This window comes from Sinocyclocheilus grahami, unplaced genomic scaffold, assembly GCF_001515645.1.
Source record: "Sinocyclocheilus grahami isolate Dianchi unplaced genomic scaffold, SAMN03320097.WGS_v1.1 scaffold1002.1, whole genome shotgun sequence".
NCBI classification, from domain to species: domain Eukaryota; kingdom Metazoa; phylum Chordata; class Actinopteri; order Cypriniformes; family Cyprinidae; genus Sinocyclocheilus; species Sinocyclocheilus grahami.
This window is the reverse complement of record NW_015506181.1, coordinates 529,268-548,060: the sequence shown is the minus strand read 5'-3', so window position 1 is coordinate 548,060 and position 18,793 is coordinate 529,268. Positions and strand designations below refer to the sequence as shown.

General features: G+C 36.7%; 1 protein-coding gene across 1 annotated transcript in view; it reads right to left on the bottom strand.

Annotated features, from left to right (window-relative positions):
* The window catches only part of cebpz (CCAAT enhancer binding protein zeta), a 25,031-nt gene extending 18,037 nt beyond the window's left edge, over positions 1-6,994 (bottom strand). Inside the window, exons 1-4 of the mRNA XM_016250697.1 lie at positions 5,448-6,994; positions 4,878-4,896; positions 983-1,127; positions 545-739 (exon numbers count right to left, since the gene is read on the bottom strand). Of these exons, the coding sequence (XP_016106183.1) occupies positions 545-739; positions 983-1,127; positions 4,878-4,896; positions 5,448-6,994 (1,906 nt within the window). The remainder of the gene's footprint in view (positions 1-544; positions 740-982; positions 1,128-4,877; positions 4,897-5,447) is intronic.
* Positions 6,995-18,793: the final 11,799 nt, after the last annotated feature.

Below are 18,793 nucleotides of genomic sequence, written 5' to 3'. Positions count from 1 at the left end.
CATTATGCTAATATTTCCACATGGTGAGGTAGATATGTGGGGGCGTGTTAGAACGAGCCGTTTTAGGGGGGCGTGGCAGAGTCTTAACTTTGATAAAGAATATCTCTTTGGTTTTGAGACTTTAGTCTTTGCAGCTTCAGGGATCTTATCTATGCACAATCAGCTTGTAACACTCCAAAGAGAAAGGAAAACTTGAAAATCGCATCATATGACCCCTTTAAAGGAAGAGCAATTTGTTCAGTAAACCATTGTTTAATTTGAAAAAAGAAGCAATTTATGTTTAGTTTTTTTCCCTCCTGCTGTACCGAAATCATACGGAAACGTGACGTCAAAACCGAGGTACGTACCGAACCATCATGTTTGTATACCGTTACACCCCAGTATATATACATACAGAACAAAACAGACGACAGAAGCAGTGTGACTGACTAAAATGTTGGTGACATTCCTTTTTATGTCAACAAACATGCATTTAATCACAAATATTGTTAAAAAAAATATTAAGTAATTATTATGATAGAAATAGATTAGAAATGAGGCTCACCTTCCAAGTTTTGATGATGTACCCATGATGCAGTGGGCTTCATCTGGCATTGTTTCACGCTCTGTATTTTTTCATCTTTGTCAGTGTCCACAAGTTTTTCCTCAGCAATGCGGTCATCATCGACATCCTCTTCAAGGTCCTGATACATCTCTTCCTCCTCATCCTGCAAAGAGACTTTTTTAGAAGCAGCAATAAACAAAACCAGAATTCATCCCTGTCTAAAGTTAACAGAACACGTCCCGGTCTAAAGTTAACAGAACTCGTCCCGGTCTAAAGTTAACAAAATAAACATCAACACAGAAAAGAGACCATTAGTTATTTTTAGGGCTGGTAATTTAATGCTTTAGATTAATTCACTACGGTGAAAAATAACGCATTAAAATTATTTAACACACTTGCTAGCACCCAGACCTATGTGGGTCATCTGACATTTCATACAGCTGAATGATGCAGTGGGCTTCATCTGGCATTGTTTCACGCTCTGTATTTTTTCATCTTTGTCAGTGTCCACAAGTTTTTCCTCAGCAATGCGGTCATCATCGACATCCTCTTCAAGGTCCTGATACATCTCTTCCTCCTCATCCTGCAAAGAGACTTTTTTTAGAAGCAGCAATAAACAAAACCAGAATTCATCCCTGTCTAAAGTTAACAGAACTCGTCCCGGTCTAAAGTTAACAAAATAAACATCAACACAGAAAAGAGACCATTAGTTATTTTTAGGGCTGGTAATTTAATGCTTTAGATTAATTCACTACGGTGAAAAATAACGCATTAAAATTATTTAACACACTTGCCCCGCCCCAGACCTATGTGGGTCATCTGACATTTCATACAGCTGATTGAGGACAAATACGAGGCAGGGCAACAACTCACTGCGTGATGGAGCCTAGAGAACGTAGTTAGAATGTCCCTAAAAGTCAAGATATGGGGAAAAATGTCCCTGTTTGAGTTTCTGACATAGTTAAGCAATATCACACGAGCAATAGGCTAAGTGCAATATCACACGACTGCAGTGTTGCCAACTGCTTTCAATTGAAAGTAGGGTTGGGCGATATGGCCAAAAAAATTATCACGATAATTTTTTTCATATCAGTCAATATTGATAATTATCACTATAAATGTCAAATCTTTACTTCTTTCAAGTTTAAAGCGAGATTTCTGCTCCACAGTGAATGTTGTAGAAACCAGACCATTAATTTTCCTTAAAATAAATATCTAAATAGAAAAATGTATTTCTTACTTTCTGCATGTTCTAATGAGTAATATTGTTTCAAATCAAGAAACAGGTTTGTGTTGCCTGATAATATTAATAATAATATCACTTTTTTGTCTCTTAGATATGCACATTTGATAGTGGCTTGAGTTAGGATGTAGAGGTACATTTTTGTTCATTATCAAAATCAGTATCATCTGTAAAAATTGTAGCAACCTCAGTTTTATATGGTTAAATTTATTCGGACCGTTTTATTTTTTTGTTTTAATTAAGCATTGGTATTCCATAGTAGCATACATTTAAATCTTGATAAACACAGTTAAAACCACACATATAGCACCTCAATACCATGGTAAAAATATAACTATATGGTTTTTAGGTAGCCTTTATGAAAATCAGTAGTATAAAAACATTCAGTATAAATGCACACATGGTATAGCTTAATCACAAATACATACTATTATAATATACCATTACTCCTGTAATAAAATGCAATGTGAATATCCCACATTTCTGCCACAATACCATGGTGCAGTGAGTGTTACTACAGTAAATCCATGGTAAATGATGGCGATGTGTAGATTGAAAAGTCTTCTGACTGTCTCGTTCGTTGCACACAGTGTTTCTCCTGTTTGGCATTTGTGTTCCTCGCCGAGTTCAAGCGCTTCACACTGGATCTCACAGCGCTGCTTAGTGCTCACGTGACTCTAGTGACCTCGCGCGGCCATTTTGAACATTGGTCCGTGTGGCGCGATTCAAATGAGTCACACTGTTTTGTTCCGCTTTTGGCACATAAACGTTATATCGAACATTTATCGAACTGTTCATACCATTTTAGCGAGAAATTATATCGCGATAATTATCGTTATCGAATTATCGCCCAGCCATAATTGAAAGTAGCTAAAACTGGTAGCTAAATGTCACTAGATGACATCACAATGGCAAATTCACTGATCTATATAAAGATGAATGTAGATCAGTGGGCAAGATGAGAACTTAGATGAGGTTTGTCCAAGAAGTTGTTATATTTGTCCCTAAACTTTTGAAAAAAAGTCTCAAAAGGGGCGGGGAAGTCGCTAAATCTAGCTACAAAGTAGCTAAATTGGCAACACTGCACACGAGTGCAAATGTGATACTGATCTTATACAACAGTTCAGTAAGTAAGAAGTTAATATGGTGTTATTTTAGACTCAATGTTGTCTGTTTTGCTCAATTTTGCCAACGAAAATATAAAGACAAAGTAGAACTGTTCGTCTCCGAGCAACACACAGCGGCATTTCATTTCTTAATGCATGTTTTGAACGAATTGGGTGAACCATATTGGATTTGAAGCGGCGCTACACAGATTGATCAGTGTATGGCATCAAAGGGCACCGCGAGAGCGATTCAAAAGCATAAGGAGCCGTCTGCTCTCTATTATCTCTCGCGGTACTTTAATGTCACACACAGATCGGTCTGATGGTGATGATCCGCTTCATGTGGAACAAGCCTAATGATTCAAAGGACCATTCATAAAAAAACATTTACTTCACTCCTGAATGAATCAGCCTTTTGAACTAATCGAATGAATGACAATCATTAAAGGTGACATATCATGAAAATCTGACTTTTCCAGGTTTTAAGTACTATAATCAGGTCCCTGGTGCATCTACCAACCAAGGAAACGTGAAAAAGATTAACCCAGTAACTTTGTTTTGGGAAGCCTTTTTCTGCAAGCATCTGAGAAAACGAGTGCGTCTGATTTGCTACCTTGTTGACGTGGCAAAGAGATCTCATTATAATATTACCGGCCCTTAATCTGTGAGTTTCCACCCACGGCGCCATCATTGTGTTTTCGCAAGCGACAACTGTGTACCAGCTCCAATGCCATGCCGAAAGTTTGAGCAAAACATGCTAACTGTTCTGTCTTTGGCTGCACAGACCAGAACACTGTGTCCCAGCCTCAGAGGAGACAACAGAGCAGTGATTTATTGATTTATTTACTGTATATTACGCTGCTGCCACACAGATCTAAATTAAACAAGCAATTTATTTCCCAACTGTTTACCTTCACAGATATAACCGACTGTTTTTTGTAACTCATGTGTGTTTTTAACGTAAACTTGTGTGTGAATGAGAACTTAGTTTAGTACTCACGTGCTATGACAGCCGCTTTCTGTACATGTGCTTCAGATGTGTGCGCTCAGAAAACGTATATCAGAAGTTTAAACTAATATGGTTTAAAACGCATGATTTCAGCGCGATAAACATGATAACCAGAAACAAACCAGATGTTTTTTAACAGGTCCGAGCTGTAAAGGTGCAGCTATATTCTGGAAAAGGGGGCGGGAAGCAGCAGCTAATTTGCATTTAAAGAGACAGGCCCGAAAAACAGCATGTTTCTGCTTCCACTCAAAATAGGCATTTTCAAAATGATATAATAAATTATCTGTGGAGTATTTTGAGCTGAAACTTCACAGACACATTCTGGGGACACCAGAGACTTATATTACATATTGTAAAAAGGGGCATAATATGTCTCCTTTAAGACATTTACCACCACCTACTGGCAGTTTTAGTTTATTATTTAGAGTATCATTTAATTAAAGAAATAATTTCATATTTCCATAGTAATAATAATAAAAGTGATTAAAGATATAGTTCACCCACCCAAAAATGACAATTGTGTCATCATTTACTCACTCTCATGGTCCAAAAGAGTATATGTAATAAATTTTATCAAACAAAATATTTGTTGCTGAAGCTACTTTTTGTAATGTCTGTTTGATGCTTTACAAAAAAAAGACTTTAAATGATCTTTTGGGAGTAATTTCTCAGCCAAATTTGATGTAATTAATGTAATTAATTAGATTAACAATTTTAATCGCTTACCAGCCCTAGTTATTTTAATAGATGTCAATGCAGGGGAGGCTTCAGAATAAACTGCTTTTGTGAGGAAACAGCTTATTGCTTAAACTGGTACTCTATCCGCTAATCTTCATTGTGCTTCAATGCGTTTCCACAGTTAAGCGTTTACAACAAAAAAATACTGTTTTATTAGAGAAGTCAAAGACAATTGTGACGGGACATATTCTGCTTTACAAAAAAATGCTGTAATGAATACTCATAAATTTTTATTACATCCACAAACTGTGAGTGACTGTAGTACAATTCCAAAAGCAATTAAATGACTGTCACACTTTCTCCAACGGTATCTCCTCATATATACAAAAAAAAAATCTCTGACTAAACACAATATGCAGATTGTGAGGATGTAGACTTACCCCCTCTTCCTGTAGCAGTAACTTGAGGCCTGGCTTGTCCTTCATCACAACTTCAAATTCAAGCTCTTTAACTGTTAGATGCCCAAATCCCTGATTACTGCGTATGTGTTTCTTTGTTCTTCTTTATTAATCTTTACCTATATGAATCGGTTTTAATTTATTATATTTATATAAATTCATTAGCTTTTCTAATTAATTTTGTATAAACAAAATAAAGATTTTAAGTAGTTAGACAATTAAAAGGAGTGTTCAATAGCCATTTACTAGTTACTAGTATTTTACTGGGATTACAGACTACTGAAGTGTTGGTAAATTGACACTTTTAAATTGTAAAGTACATAAAATAAAACTGTGCACCTACTAACAAAAAGTTCATTCAGTTAAATGTTTTTGTCATTTATCAGAAAAATAAAGAGTGTTGGTTCACCTGTAGAGTGCTACATAATAGCGATCCGAAATGGTCTGTTGGGAGTCCATGACCTGAAAGAGCAGCATAAGGGCTTGGACAGCAGTGTTGAATTTGACAATGTGCACCACTTTAAAAAGCGTGTCCAGCTGCTTGCACACATCGTCATCCCCAATCTTCGCGTACGGATACGCTCTGTTCACTCCTGTAAGCAGAGCGCTGAGCATTTTAGACTCAATATCCTTCTTCTTAACGCATGCATTGAAAAACGTGATGTAGATGGTGATAAGCTTGGCAGCCAAGTCTGCTTCCTCGTGGCTCAGAATCACTTGGTTTAGGAAACATGCGGCATAGTATTGAGCCTTGGAACTGATGTTGGGTCTGAACATGAGGCGCTCAACCTCAAAGCACACCACTGTCTTCATGTTGGGGTGTTTGTGAAGCACCGTTTCCAGCAGGTGCGAGGCTTTGGAAGCAATTTTGTATTCAGGATCCCCCAATTTGTTGACAATCTGTACAAGAAGCACTTTCTCCTGCTCCGGCTGATTGCACAGCAGCTCATAGGCGGTGGTAAGTGATCGCATTTTGGTGGCCTGGACCGTATCGCGAGCCAGTTCGTCTAGTGCGGCAGCAAAATCTATTACCTGAAGTTTCAGCAGGTGCTCAAAGTACCATAGGATGAGCCTGCGGTCACGGGAGTCCCTATTTCCACTGGCTTTTTCCTCCAGCTGCTCAAAAGGATGCTGGGAGAAAGTGTGAAGCTTGCGGTGTTTTGGAAGAAGGTCAGTAAGCAGCAGCTCCTTAAGGGTATCCAAGGCCATAAGGCCTTGTCTGCGACTTCCTTTCTTTTTCACCAGAGACACAAGGTTCTCAACGTGCTCGAGACTGTGAATCGGAGCATCCTGAATTAGCACAGTCATAGCTGCCATCCTATCGGTCAAAGTTCCTGTGGACACTACACTCTTCATCCAAGCAGAGTTGGCACCTTTCTGGAAGTTCTTCTTGTTTTTGTAGAGGGCAATTTCATTCTCATAGAGTTTCTGAGCCAAAGCCTTGTACTGAAGGACCAGTGATTCGCTCTGAGCCACAGACGTGCTCTCTGACGTGTACTCTATATCGAACCACTTCCCCCCAAGTTTGATAAGCAGAGTTTGCCGTGGAATAAACTCAAACAAGTTTGTGTGTTTCTGTTTGGCCCTCTTTCCAGTAGGTTTGCCAAGCTCTTTAGATTTAACAGGGGTTTTCGTACCTTCTGTTATGGGTTTAACAGTATTTTTCACATCAGATTGTGAATCGTCTTTCATTTTGGAGCTTTTTGCCTTTTTTTTCTCTTTTTTGGGTGGCTCTGAGGATGTTTCATCCTGTTCATCTCGAATGATTTGTTGCTCTGCATAAGCACGGATGCCCAACTTTGTTATGAAACCTTCCAGCTCTCCCTCCTCCAGATCATCAATTGCACCTTTCTTTCCACCATTGATGAGCTCGGCAGTGTCACCGATGCCGGCCAACATGACATAATCTGCCTGTGACAAGACAACAACATAATTTATCAGACAAAAACGGAACATATCACAACATTACTTTTACTTGTGTGTAATTACCCGTGTTAATTTCGTTTACGAATAATTTGTTAATTTTCGTCAACATTTTTTTCACTGACGAAAACGAGATGATAATGAACTAAAACTTGTTTTGAATGACAAAAACTATGACGAAAATCTATTGACATTCATCACGGATAAAAACGAGATGAAAATGTTAGGGAGGGACGTTTGGGAAGAGATTCAATCAGAACGAATCTGCTGCGTGCTAAGGAGGTTAGATGCGCACATTTGAACGGTATCAACCTATTGACCTATACGGCGGGACATAAGCTAACATACACTTGCTGCACGTCTCATAAAATGTTAAAAAATGTCAAAATCTGGGAGTAAGAGAAGAGCAGACACATATGGATAAATTTGACGATGCAAAAGAGAACTCAATTTCATCCGGTTTTCTGAGCGCACACATAGGGCTGGACGATATGGCCAAAATTAATATCACGATATATTTCTTAATTTCGGTCGATACGATATAATTCCGATATCGATATGAACATTATTACGATTTTCAATGTTTTTTTAAAGAATTCTCTTCTGCTCACCAAGCCTGCATTTATTTGACCCAAAACACAGCAAAAACAGTAACATTTAGATTTTTTTCCTGTTTAAAATAACTATTTTCTATTTTAAAATGTGATTTATTCCTGTGATTTCAAGGCTGAATTTTTAGCATCATTACTCCAGTCACATGATCCTTCAGAAATCATTCTAATATGCTGATTTGCTGCTCAAAAACATTTATTATTATGTTGAAAACAAATGAGGAGATTTTTTTCAGGTTTCTTTGATGAATCGAAAGTTCAGATGAACAGCATTTATCTGAAATAGAAATCTTTTGCAACATTATAATCTTTTTGATCAATTTAAAGCAGTGGTTCTCAATAAAAGTATTATAAATAAAATTGCTGCGGCCCACCGTGCAGGAGATTTTTTTCAGGTTTCTTTGATGAATCGAAAGTTCAGATGAACAGCATTTATCTGAAATAGAAATCTTTTGCAACATTATAATCTTTTTGATCAATTTAAAGCAGTGGTTCTCAACCCGCGGCCCATCACAAATTCAAATGCGGCCCACCGTGCTGAACACAATAAAAAAAAAATACTTTCAGTTTTACAATTTTATTTTCATTTCAGTTTTTACATTAATTAAAAATTTTACTAAATAAATATAAGCTATAGCCTAATGTTTTTATGTAAAATAATTTTGTTTTTCATATATTATTTTCAGACATGAGCAGTACTCACATAGCCTAATTAATGTTACGCATTAAGACCAAGTGGCCAGCGGCAGACAGTGAGCATATGCTTGATCAATTTAGCCTTCTCAAATCATCACGACTTGACTAAAATAAAATCTATAGATATAAAACAGTTCAAGCATATAACAATGTTTAAACGTTAAACCCAGATAAATGTGCGCTGTATCCAATAGTTTGTGTGGAGAGTGGAAGCTGAAGCGCGCTTTGCAGGACTCAGAGACGCCAGCGCGATCACTTGCATTTTTTTTCAGTGGACACCGTCATTTTTGCTCATAAAGATAAGAGTAATACATCATTCGTAACTGTAAAGGGTCTACTTTTATTTGTGTGCACTCACAATATCAACAAAACGTTGTGCTTTTATAAAATAAAGAAAACAAACATGATGTGCTTTCTGCCGTCTCGTCTTGAACAGGAGCGCTTACAAAAATGAACCGAAACTCAGCAAATACATGCCTCACAGACATGATAAATATATCTATAGAAAGCTTTAAATTACTACTTAACGAAATAAAACAAATCAAAAACAAAAACTCTTTCATTATGATCATTATCCGTAAGGATGCACTTCTCTCTAAAGGTGCGTCTAATGAAGAATGAGGAGATAGCGAGTCAGGATCGACAACTTCATCCTTGCGACACCTACTCAGAAAATACTAGTTTATTAGATACAAATCAGTATATTAGAATGATTTCTGAAGATTTCAAATAACTGCTTTCTATTTGAAAGCAGTCTCAAGTCACTGGAGACTGCTACAATGTAATTTGTAGCAGTCAAATTACATTGTAATTTGTTCAAATGCAAAAATTTGTTCAATGCAGAACAAAAAGAGCTACAACAAAAACATGTTGCTGGAGACAGGCTTATTGAAAATGCAAACTGATTGTCTGCCAGCAGGAGGCACTCTGAGAGCAGTAGAACTTGCGGTTTTCCGGTAACGGCTGTAATCAAAGCAGCTTCTGCTCATGAACGCTACTTTATCAGATAAAATTAAAATGCCATCGAAACTTAAAAATCATATCACCGTTATTGACGAAAAATTATATCTCGATACATATTGATATTGAATTACTGTCCAGCCCTTGCAATTTACAATTATACACTTATTTTCACATAGCTATGAGAAGCGTTAAACATGGACACGCGTGCAGTTGCCGTACTGTATTAAAGCTTTAATCAGGATTGCCCCCCCACGCATAAAAGTGAAACTCCGCCTATGATTGTGCTGTTACTCCTTTCGAGCCGAAGTTCACACAATTGGGTGTTATTTATGGGGAGTAGAATTATTTATTTATTTCAATGAATGTAATCGATTAGATATCATAATATTTAGGCTATAATATTATAAATCAGGTTGGTTTGTATTGCTGACGTAATATATAAATGATATGTGTGCGGCCCGCGAGAATTGCACTTGGACCATAGTGCGGCCCGGTGGAAAAAAAGGTTGAGAACCACTGATTTAAAGTATCCTTGCTGAATAAAACTTCTATAACCCCCCCCCCCCTCAATATACAAATCAGTATATTAGAATGATTTCTGAAGATTTCAAATAACTGCTTTCTATTTGAAAGCAGTCTCAAGTCACTGGAGACTGCTACAATGTAATTTGTAGCAGTCAAATTACATTGTAATTTGTTCAAATGCAAAAATTTGTTCAATGCAGAACAAAAAGAGCTACAACAAAAACATGTTGCTGGAGACAGGCTTATTGAAAATGCAAACTGATTGTCTGCCAGCAGGAGGCACTCTGAGAGCAGTAGAACTAGCGGTTTTCCGGTAACGGCTGTAATCAAAGCAGCTTCTGCTCATGAACGCTACTTTATCAGATAAAATTAAAATGCCATCGAAACTTTTCTGAAGACAGTCGGTTCCCTTCAGAGATACATACATATAAAACACCCGCACCTCGCTATGATTTTGAAACGTGCAGTGCTCGTGTTTATTCAACGAAATCAAACGCCACAAATAAATCAATGTATGGGAAACACCGGTAATGTATATAGAAATATCGGAAATGTGTTTAAAAATCATATCACCGTTATTGAAAAAAATTATATTGCTATACATATTGATATTTAATTATTGTCCAGCCCTACGCACACACCGAAGCAGCGCCACGAGTACTCTTTCGTGTCATATGACTGGAGGAATACACAAAATTATGACGAATTGTCCATTTTGACAAGTATCCATGTAAACACAGTCAATTATGTTTTAAGTGAACGTAAACAGTTGGAAGAATATTGGATGCCTAATTTAGTTGCTATTGTCCGAGTTATTGATGTTAATCAAGCAACAAAAGACTGAAAATCACTCACTGCTCTTGACTGAATCCCTTTAGTAGCCCTAATAAATATGAATCTTTATTTATAGAAATAAATAGGTCTGCTTGAAAGAATGAGGAATATGGTAAACAAGTCGCTATAAAGAATGCATAATTAGCCTATATAACCATTGGTATTTCATTAAAAAGAAGACCTTGTTCTTTATGAGAAGTGGTTTTATTTAATTTTAATATAAAGGCATATTGTGTGTCATCACAGTTAAATTCATATCTATCATGATAAAACCTTAATATCAAACATATATAAAGATTTTGGAAATTTTGGAGAAATGCTTAATAAATGAAAAGTTACATTGTAACTAAATCGATTAGATTTTAGCTGACTAAAACAATTCAGATAACTAAAATATGACAAACTAAATCAAAATTTGCTGTTAAAATTAACATTGGTAATGGTTGCAAGGGAAAAAAAATTCAATGCAGATTAAATAGAAACAAGTGTTTGTTTATTTTCTTCTTAACGCCATTCCAGCATCTATGGCTATATAGGTCAAATTAATTTTGAACGCGTCACTAATTTTCTCAGTAAATATATTTCTAAAGGTGCTGTTGACATGAAATTTTCACCAGATGTCGGTAACAAACCAAGTAATCCATACATACAATGAAAACAAAACAAATAAGTTCAGAAATTAAATTATGTGTAATAAAATGGAATGACCCAGGGAAAAAGTATTGAACATGCTTACTGAAATGTATGCATTTAATACTTCGTACAAAAGCCTTTGTTGGTAATGACAGCTTCAAGTCGCCTCCTGTAGGAGAAACTAGTCGCATACATTGCTCAGGTGTGATTTTGGCCCATTCTTCCACACAAACAGTCTTCAAATGGTGAAGGATCTGTAAGCCTCTATGAACTCTGATCTTTAGTTCTTTCCATTGATTTTCTATTGGACTCAAGTCAAGTGATTGGCTGCTCATTCTAGCAGCTTTATTTTCTTTTTCTGAAACCAACTGAGAGTTTCCTTGGCTGTGTTTGGCATTATTGTCTTGCTGATAGAGGTCGACCGATTCATCGGTTTTGCCGATTAATCGGCACCGATAGTTGATTATTTTTAAATTTTGATTAGATAATCATGCAGTGTTCTAAAATAGAAGCAAATAAAGTGTGAGAGTACACATACAATATCAATAACATATGTAATTGTAATGCTATGGCCTTGTGTAGATATTTAAAGATGGCCAACTTTAAGCATGACTGTTGAAATTAAATGGTAATACTTTACAGTAGGGCTGCACGATAAATCGCATGCGATATTTAACGCGCATCTTGTCAGAAAAGCCGGTTCTGTAATCAACGGCTCTGTGTAGTTAATACTGCTCAATGTGAAAGCCCGCAGGTGATGGAGATTTACCGCTGATTACAGAACCGGCTTTCTGACAAGACGCGCGTTAAATATCACATGCGATTTATCGTGCAGCCCTACTTTACAGTATGAGTCCTTTTGTAATATTAATGAAAGCTGTAAAAGTATTGTTCCTAGTGTGTTTATTTCAACATTTACTATTACTAATAGGCTATATTTTTACATTTTAAAGTAGATTTTTTTTAACATTAGTAAACTATGAAATACCTTTAATGATCAATATAATAATTAATATATGTTTATTCATTTACAAAATATGGTTCAGTACTGCTACTGCTTTTTTTTTTAAATAGTAAAGCACTGTTTTCGTTACTATTTTAAAAACTATTGGTTGATTAATCGGTATCGGCCAGTGTGGTCCAACCTAGCTATCGGTATCGGTAATATGATCAATATAATAATTAATATATGTTTATTCATTTACAAAATATGGTTCAGTACTGCTACTGCTTTTTTTTTTAAATAGTAAAGCACTGTTTTCGTTACTATTTTAAAAACTATTGGTTGATTAATCGGTATCGGCCAGTGTGGTCCAACCTAGCTATCGGTATCGGTAATATCCACTATCGGTCTACCTCTACTTGCTGAAATGTCCACCCTTGTTTCATCTTCATCATCCTGGTAGTAGTAGTAGTAGTATATATTTATTTAATGCCATGTCAGCATGATATTTTATTTTCATGGCAAAAACAATAAAAAAAAAATACAAGTATAACAAATACAATAGCAAACAAACAAAAGTTACATTACACAAGATTTTTTACATTAACGTGATAAAAATTCTAAAACTTTTTGAGTTTGACTTTATGAGTTCACTTCATAAAAGAGTGTTCTACATACATTAAAAGCAGTCATCATCCTGGTAGGTGTTGGGACTGAAGCAGCTAATATTAATTTCCACTGACAAGGGGCAGGATTGCTTTCTAATTACTGACTGGCTTTCCATAGCCTTTAGCACACGTCCATGCTGTTGCTGTGCTCCTCCATGATGCTCGCGCGCATGTTTCCGCATGCACTCACAGCCCCACGTGCACAGGAACTAGAAGATCAAATAAAAGTCTCTACTTTGCGCTGTTGTTTCTTCTTCTTCTTCTCTGCGTTGGCGGATGCGAAAATGCGAACGAGCTGAGAGGTCCATACCGCCATCTACCGTGGAGTGTAGAGACTGTGAAGGCTTCTGTAATAATAATAATTAATAATACTAATTATTATTATTATTTATACGTTAAGCCCTAATGAACTGATGCTGTTTGCATTATATTCCTTGTTTCTGGATTATTAATTAAGATGCTGGATATTGTAAATGACCGACATCCTGTGATCCGTTTTGTTTCATATTTGGGGCATATACTTGTTGCTTTATGATAGCCATCATCTCAAACCTGTAATTATGCTTCCCCGTGATATGAAATGTCGCAGTGGTTTTGAATATTCGTGTGAAAATGATCAGTAACTCTCTACTGATGTTATGAATGATTTAGCAACACTTTTACTTATGTAGTCTACAATGTTTTTACCAGAGCCGGAGAGTAACTAAGTACATTTACTTGAGTATTGTACTTAAGTACACTTTTTGAGTATCTGTACTGTACTTAAGTATTGTTTTTTCTGGGAACTTATGACTTTAACTTCACTACATTTGAAAGACAAATATTGTACTTTTCACTCCACTACATTTCTATCAAGGTCCTCGAAGTAGAAAGTCGTTACTCTGTAGCAGCTTTGAAAGTCAGTGGGGGGTTTTTTCTTCTCTATTACGTGACTTTCTTTCTTTTTCAGACAGTTTATCAGTAATCTCTCTTGTATGGCTACATGAAGTGATTTCTCAGCATTTTTTGAACACTGAGTTGCAAATGTGATATTTCTTTACAACAATTCAATAATAAGAAGTTAATATTGTGGTATATATTAGACACAATATTGTCTGATTTTGCTAAATTGTGTAAGTGAAAATATTACCTATAAAGCCACAGAAGAACTGTTTTGTATTTCCTAATAAAACACAATAGGTGTTGGACTTGAAGCAGAACTGCAGACCGTTCTGTGTGTGACATCAAAGTACAGCGAGAGCGATTAGACAGCATTTTTAAAATTTTTGTTTTGATGTCAAATAAGTCTTGCTGTTTTGCTTTTTTGTTAAAGCAGTGTTGCTGTTGTAAAGTTGTACAGCTACAGTTGTGTTGCTGGGTTTTAAAGCAGGTTTGATTTTTTTTTCTTCCTTATCACTCTGTATTTACAGGATTTCACTGTCCACTCTGTTCAAATGTGGATGAATGGTTACACATAGATGTGTGCACACACTGTCAGAGCTGTGTGAGATCACTACTATCCTGCGGGTGGGTAGGGGTGTTAAACCCCCCCATAGGTCTTTAACATTCTAAAATCTTTTTATTCCATAGATACTACAAGCTAGTCAGTGTATTCAGTAGGTGTAAGGTATTCTAAGTTGCTTCAGAAGTATTGCAAGTATTACGTACAACAATAAAACAGTGCATTGACATAAAAAAGGAAATTTACTTTTGGTACTTAAGTACTTTTAAAAGCAAGTACTTCTGTACTTTTACTTAAGTAAAAATCTGCCTTTACAACTTTTATATGTAATGGAGTACTATTTGACCAGCAGTAGTATCTGTACTTTCACTTAAGTAATGGAGTTGAGTACTTTGTGATGTGTGCACACACTGTCAGAGCTGTGTGAGATCACTACTATCCTGCGGGTGGGTAGGGGTGTTAAACCCCCCCATAGGTCTTTAACATTCTAAAATCTTTTTATTCCAAAGATACTACAAGCTAGTCAGTGTATTCAGTAGGTGTAAGGTATTCTAAGTTGCTTCAGAAGTTTTGCAAGTATTACGTACAACAATAAAACAGTGCATTGACAAAAAAGGAAATTTACTTTTGGTACTTAAGTACTTTTAAAAGCAAGTACTTCTGTACTTTTACTTAAGTAAAAATCTGTCTTTACAACTTTTATATGTAATGGAGTACTATTTGACCAGCAGTATCTGTACTTTCACTTAAGTAATGGAGTTGAGTACTTTGTCCACCTCTGGTTTTTACTTTTTCCACCAATGATCAAATCGCCAGCTTGCAGAACTCAGCGCAAAACAACTCCCTCCAGCATTTTGAGCGTTGAGTGGTTTTATCTTAAATGCCTCTGATTGGTCATTGCGTTCAAGAAATCAACAGGTATGTTTATATTGCTATTTTGTATTTTCTCCATAGATCTCCGATTTGAATTACAACTGCTCACTTTACTGTAATTAAGTGTTTTTTTACCCTTTGGATACTTAAGTACAAATAAAGTATATATAAAGTATAAATAAATAAAGTATATATACTTTCATGAGTATATTTAGTGGTGGGTACTTTTAGGGCTCAATCCCCTGTCCTTTTCCAAAATTAATCAAAAGTGCCCCTAAAAAGAACATTATTTTGTGTATTTGGTGTAATGAAATGTGATTATGCAGTTTAAAGTAAAAAAAACACATTATTTTCCACATACTGTACATCATTGTTTCTCCTCTATGCCCTGCTTTGTCGATTTTTACAAAGCTCATCGGTCTGAAAAAGCGAGGTGTGCTCTGATTGGCCAGCTATCCAGTGCGTTGTGATTGGCCGAATTGGCCGGAGCGACGAGACATAAACATTAAAACCCATTACAAACGAGGCATTTGTTGCATCCAGTGGGGACATAATTACTGATTATAATGACTTATACTGTCTTTTTACGCGTTGCATTGCATCGCGCCGCGTAAACATAAAAGTCTGTCTGCATTTGTGATCGGAGAAATGACAAACAACAAGTGCTACTCTACACTGCTCAAAACTTGCGTTTGAATCATCAGTGGCAACGAAAAACACAGCGGCCTAGCGTGAGGGGAAGCCCCGGCTTAGCGTGCGCTGAGGCCGGGATAGAGTGAGCTGAGGCGGCGGGGTCGAGAACGGTGCGCCCGGCGTATGCGACGAATGAGCAACAACCCTATGTGACAGACCCCGGGCTGGATTCCACTTCGTTCACGGTGAAAGTTGATGTATTTCCTCAGCGACCAGCACGGATCAACTCTAGGCATGACGAAGCGGATATCGTCCTCTTTTGGAAGACCAAACAAAGTAGTTTCACTTCCACAACGAAGCACACAGCGTCTTCACGACATGGCTGCAGCGTCAACAATACTACAGCGAGAATAGAAGTTACGCCTTCTTTCTTTGCGTGAACATTTAGGCGGCGTTATGCAAATCTTCCCAGATCGTGACGTAGGTATGTGGGGGCGTGTTCGAACGAGCCGTTTTAGGTAGGCGTGGTTAACTCTTAACTTTTATAAAGAATATCTCTTTGGATTTGAGACTTTAGTCTTTGCAACTTTACAGATCTTCTTTATGCACCAAGAGTTTGTAACACTCCAAAAAGAATGGAAAAATTGAAATTGCATCATATGACCCCTTTAACACTTATCAACAATAATATTGTGGTCAATAAAACAAAATGCATTTGAATTATAATTGTTATCAGAATCAGAATTAGCTTTATTCGCCAAGTGTGCGCAAACACACAAGAAATTTGTTGTGTTTTTTTAAGGAGCTCTTGGTACATACATGCATACACATACATACATACATAGGCCTACATATATGACATGAAAACAGAAAGAACATTTAAATAAGTCAGACAAAAAAAAAACACAACAAACAATAAATAATAATAATGTGGTATGAATCTGGAAAAGAAGAATCAATTACAGATTTGTGCATTATTTACTCTTTATACAGCTGTATAAATGAAAACAAAAATATATGCATATGTATTTACATAGTACTTGAGAGAGAGACAATAATTAGAGATGGAGAAATGAATTACAGCTTATAATTTCTGTGTTAGCTGTTTAAGCTGAAGATGGCATGGGAGAAAAACTGTTCTTTACAGTATTAAACAGGGAAATAGTGTGTCGAAATGGTGTTCCGTTCTTCAATATGCCTTGACGCCCTATTCAGGATACAGACACACTCTTGTCAGTTTAAATCTAGATTAAAAACCCATCTCTTTAACCTGGCTTACACATAACACACTAACACAATTCTAATATTCAAATCCATTAAAGGATTGTTAGGTAAACCGGAACTGGGAACACTCAACTAGATGAGCCCCAGAAACAGATCCCCAGTGGAGACCTTGTCTCCTAGACGGCCAGATGAGTCCTCTGCACAATGTGACTTTGTTGCAGCCTAGAATTAAACTGCTGGTTCGTCTGGCCAGAGGAGAACGGAACACCATTTCGACACACTATTTCCCTGTTTAATACTGTAAAGCTGCTTTGACACAATCTGCATTGTAAAAAGCGCTATATAAATAATGGTGACTTGACTTGACTAGATGTTCTAGTGCACAGAGATCTGAAATGTCTGGCTGAGGGGAGAAGTGCAAACAGGTTGTGTGAGAGGGGTCTGTGATGATGTTACCTGCCCGTTTCTTCACTCTGGAGTTACTAGTACTAGTCCTGAAGGTTGGGCAGGTGCACACCAAATATCTTTTCAGCGTTCCTGACCCTGTTGAAAAAAACAGCATATGCTGGTTAGGTATGTTTTGAAGCATGGCTGCTGGTTGAGCTGGTTTAAGGTGGTCATGTGCTGGTCCTAAGCAACTAGCTCCTGCTCAGGACCAGCTCAGAACCAGCTTAATCCAGATCATGACCAACTAAGGACCAGCTTAAACCATCTTAAATCAGCTGCCATGCTTCAAAACATACCTTACCAGCATGGTCATGCAATTGAAATAATCTCAACACCTGAGTGTGTTTCCTAGCTGTAATTTATATATTTGCATAACTTCAATCAGCTGTTCCTCACAAACAATGGAATAAAATACAGGAGATATATATGTGTTTCAATTCACAACATGAAAAGCTGTTCACTTTGACTTTAGCCTATAAGTTAGGTTTAGAACATGATGTTAACTGTTCTGACATACAGTGTGAAAGTATTTGTAAATTTGGCAGTAAAAATCCATTGTTTTTGTCTTGGTTGAGGTTGTGTGTAAGAGAAGTTCAAGAATTTTACATTTGTGTTAACTGAATGCATTTTGTGCCAAAGCAACAAGAAATGTTTTAATTGTATAGCTTACACAGATGGATGTTGTGCTAACTGTGTTAACAGTTCAGGAAAATTGTTAAAAGTTTTGAAAAAACTGTCATAGCGATCGTAAAAAGCTGTATATAAAAATATTGAGAAAATCGCCCTTAAAGTTGTCCAAATTAAGTTCTTAGCAATGCATATTACTAATCAAAAATTAAGTATTCATATATTTACAGTAGGAAATTCCCAAAATATCTTCATGGAACATGATCTTTACTTAATAACCTAATGATTTTTGGCATAAAAGTAAAATCAGTCATTTTGACCCATACAATGCATTTTTGGCTATTGCTACAAATATACTTGTGCTACTTACGACTGGTTATGTGCTCCAGGGTCACATATCTGATTTGTTGGCTGACCCAGACAGTTATAGAAGAGCAGAACCGACTCAATAACAGCAGAGTAAAACTGTGTCATCTGCGCCTGTGGCAGGTTGAACTTTTTCAGTTGATGAAGGAAGTGCAACCTTGTACAGAAAGTACATACAGAATTGCTGACGTCATTGCGATTGCATTGGAATAGATTGTGTCTTAAACAAACTCAAATGTCATTGGACAATGTGATGTGGAGCGGTATCTTCCTGGTCTCATTCATACATCTGTTGGAATCTCTAAGTAGGGATTACTGCAGACTGGAGCAATGGGTGTGGAGAAAGGT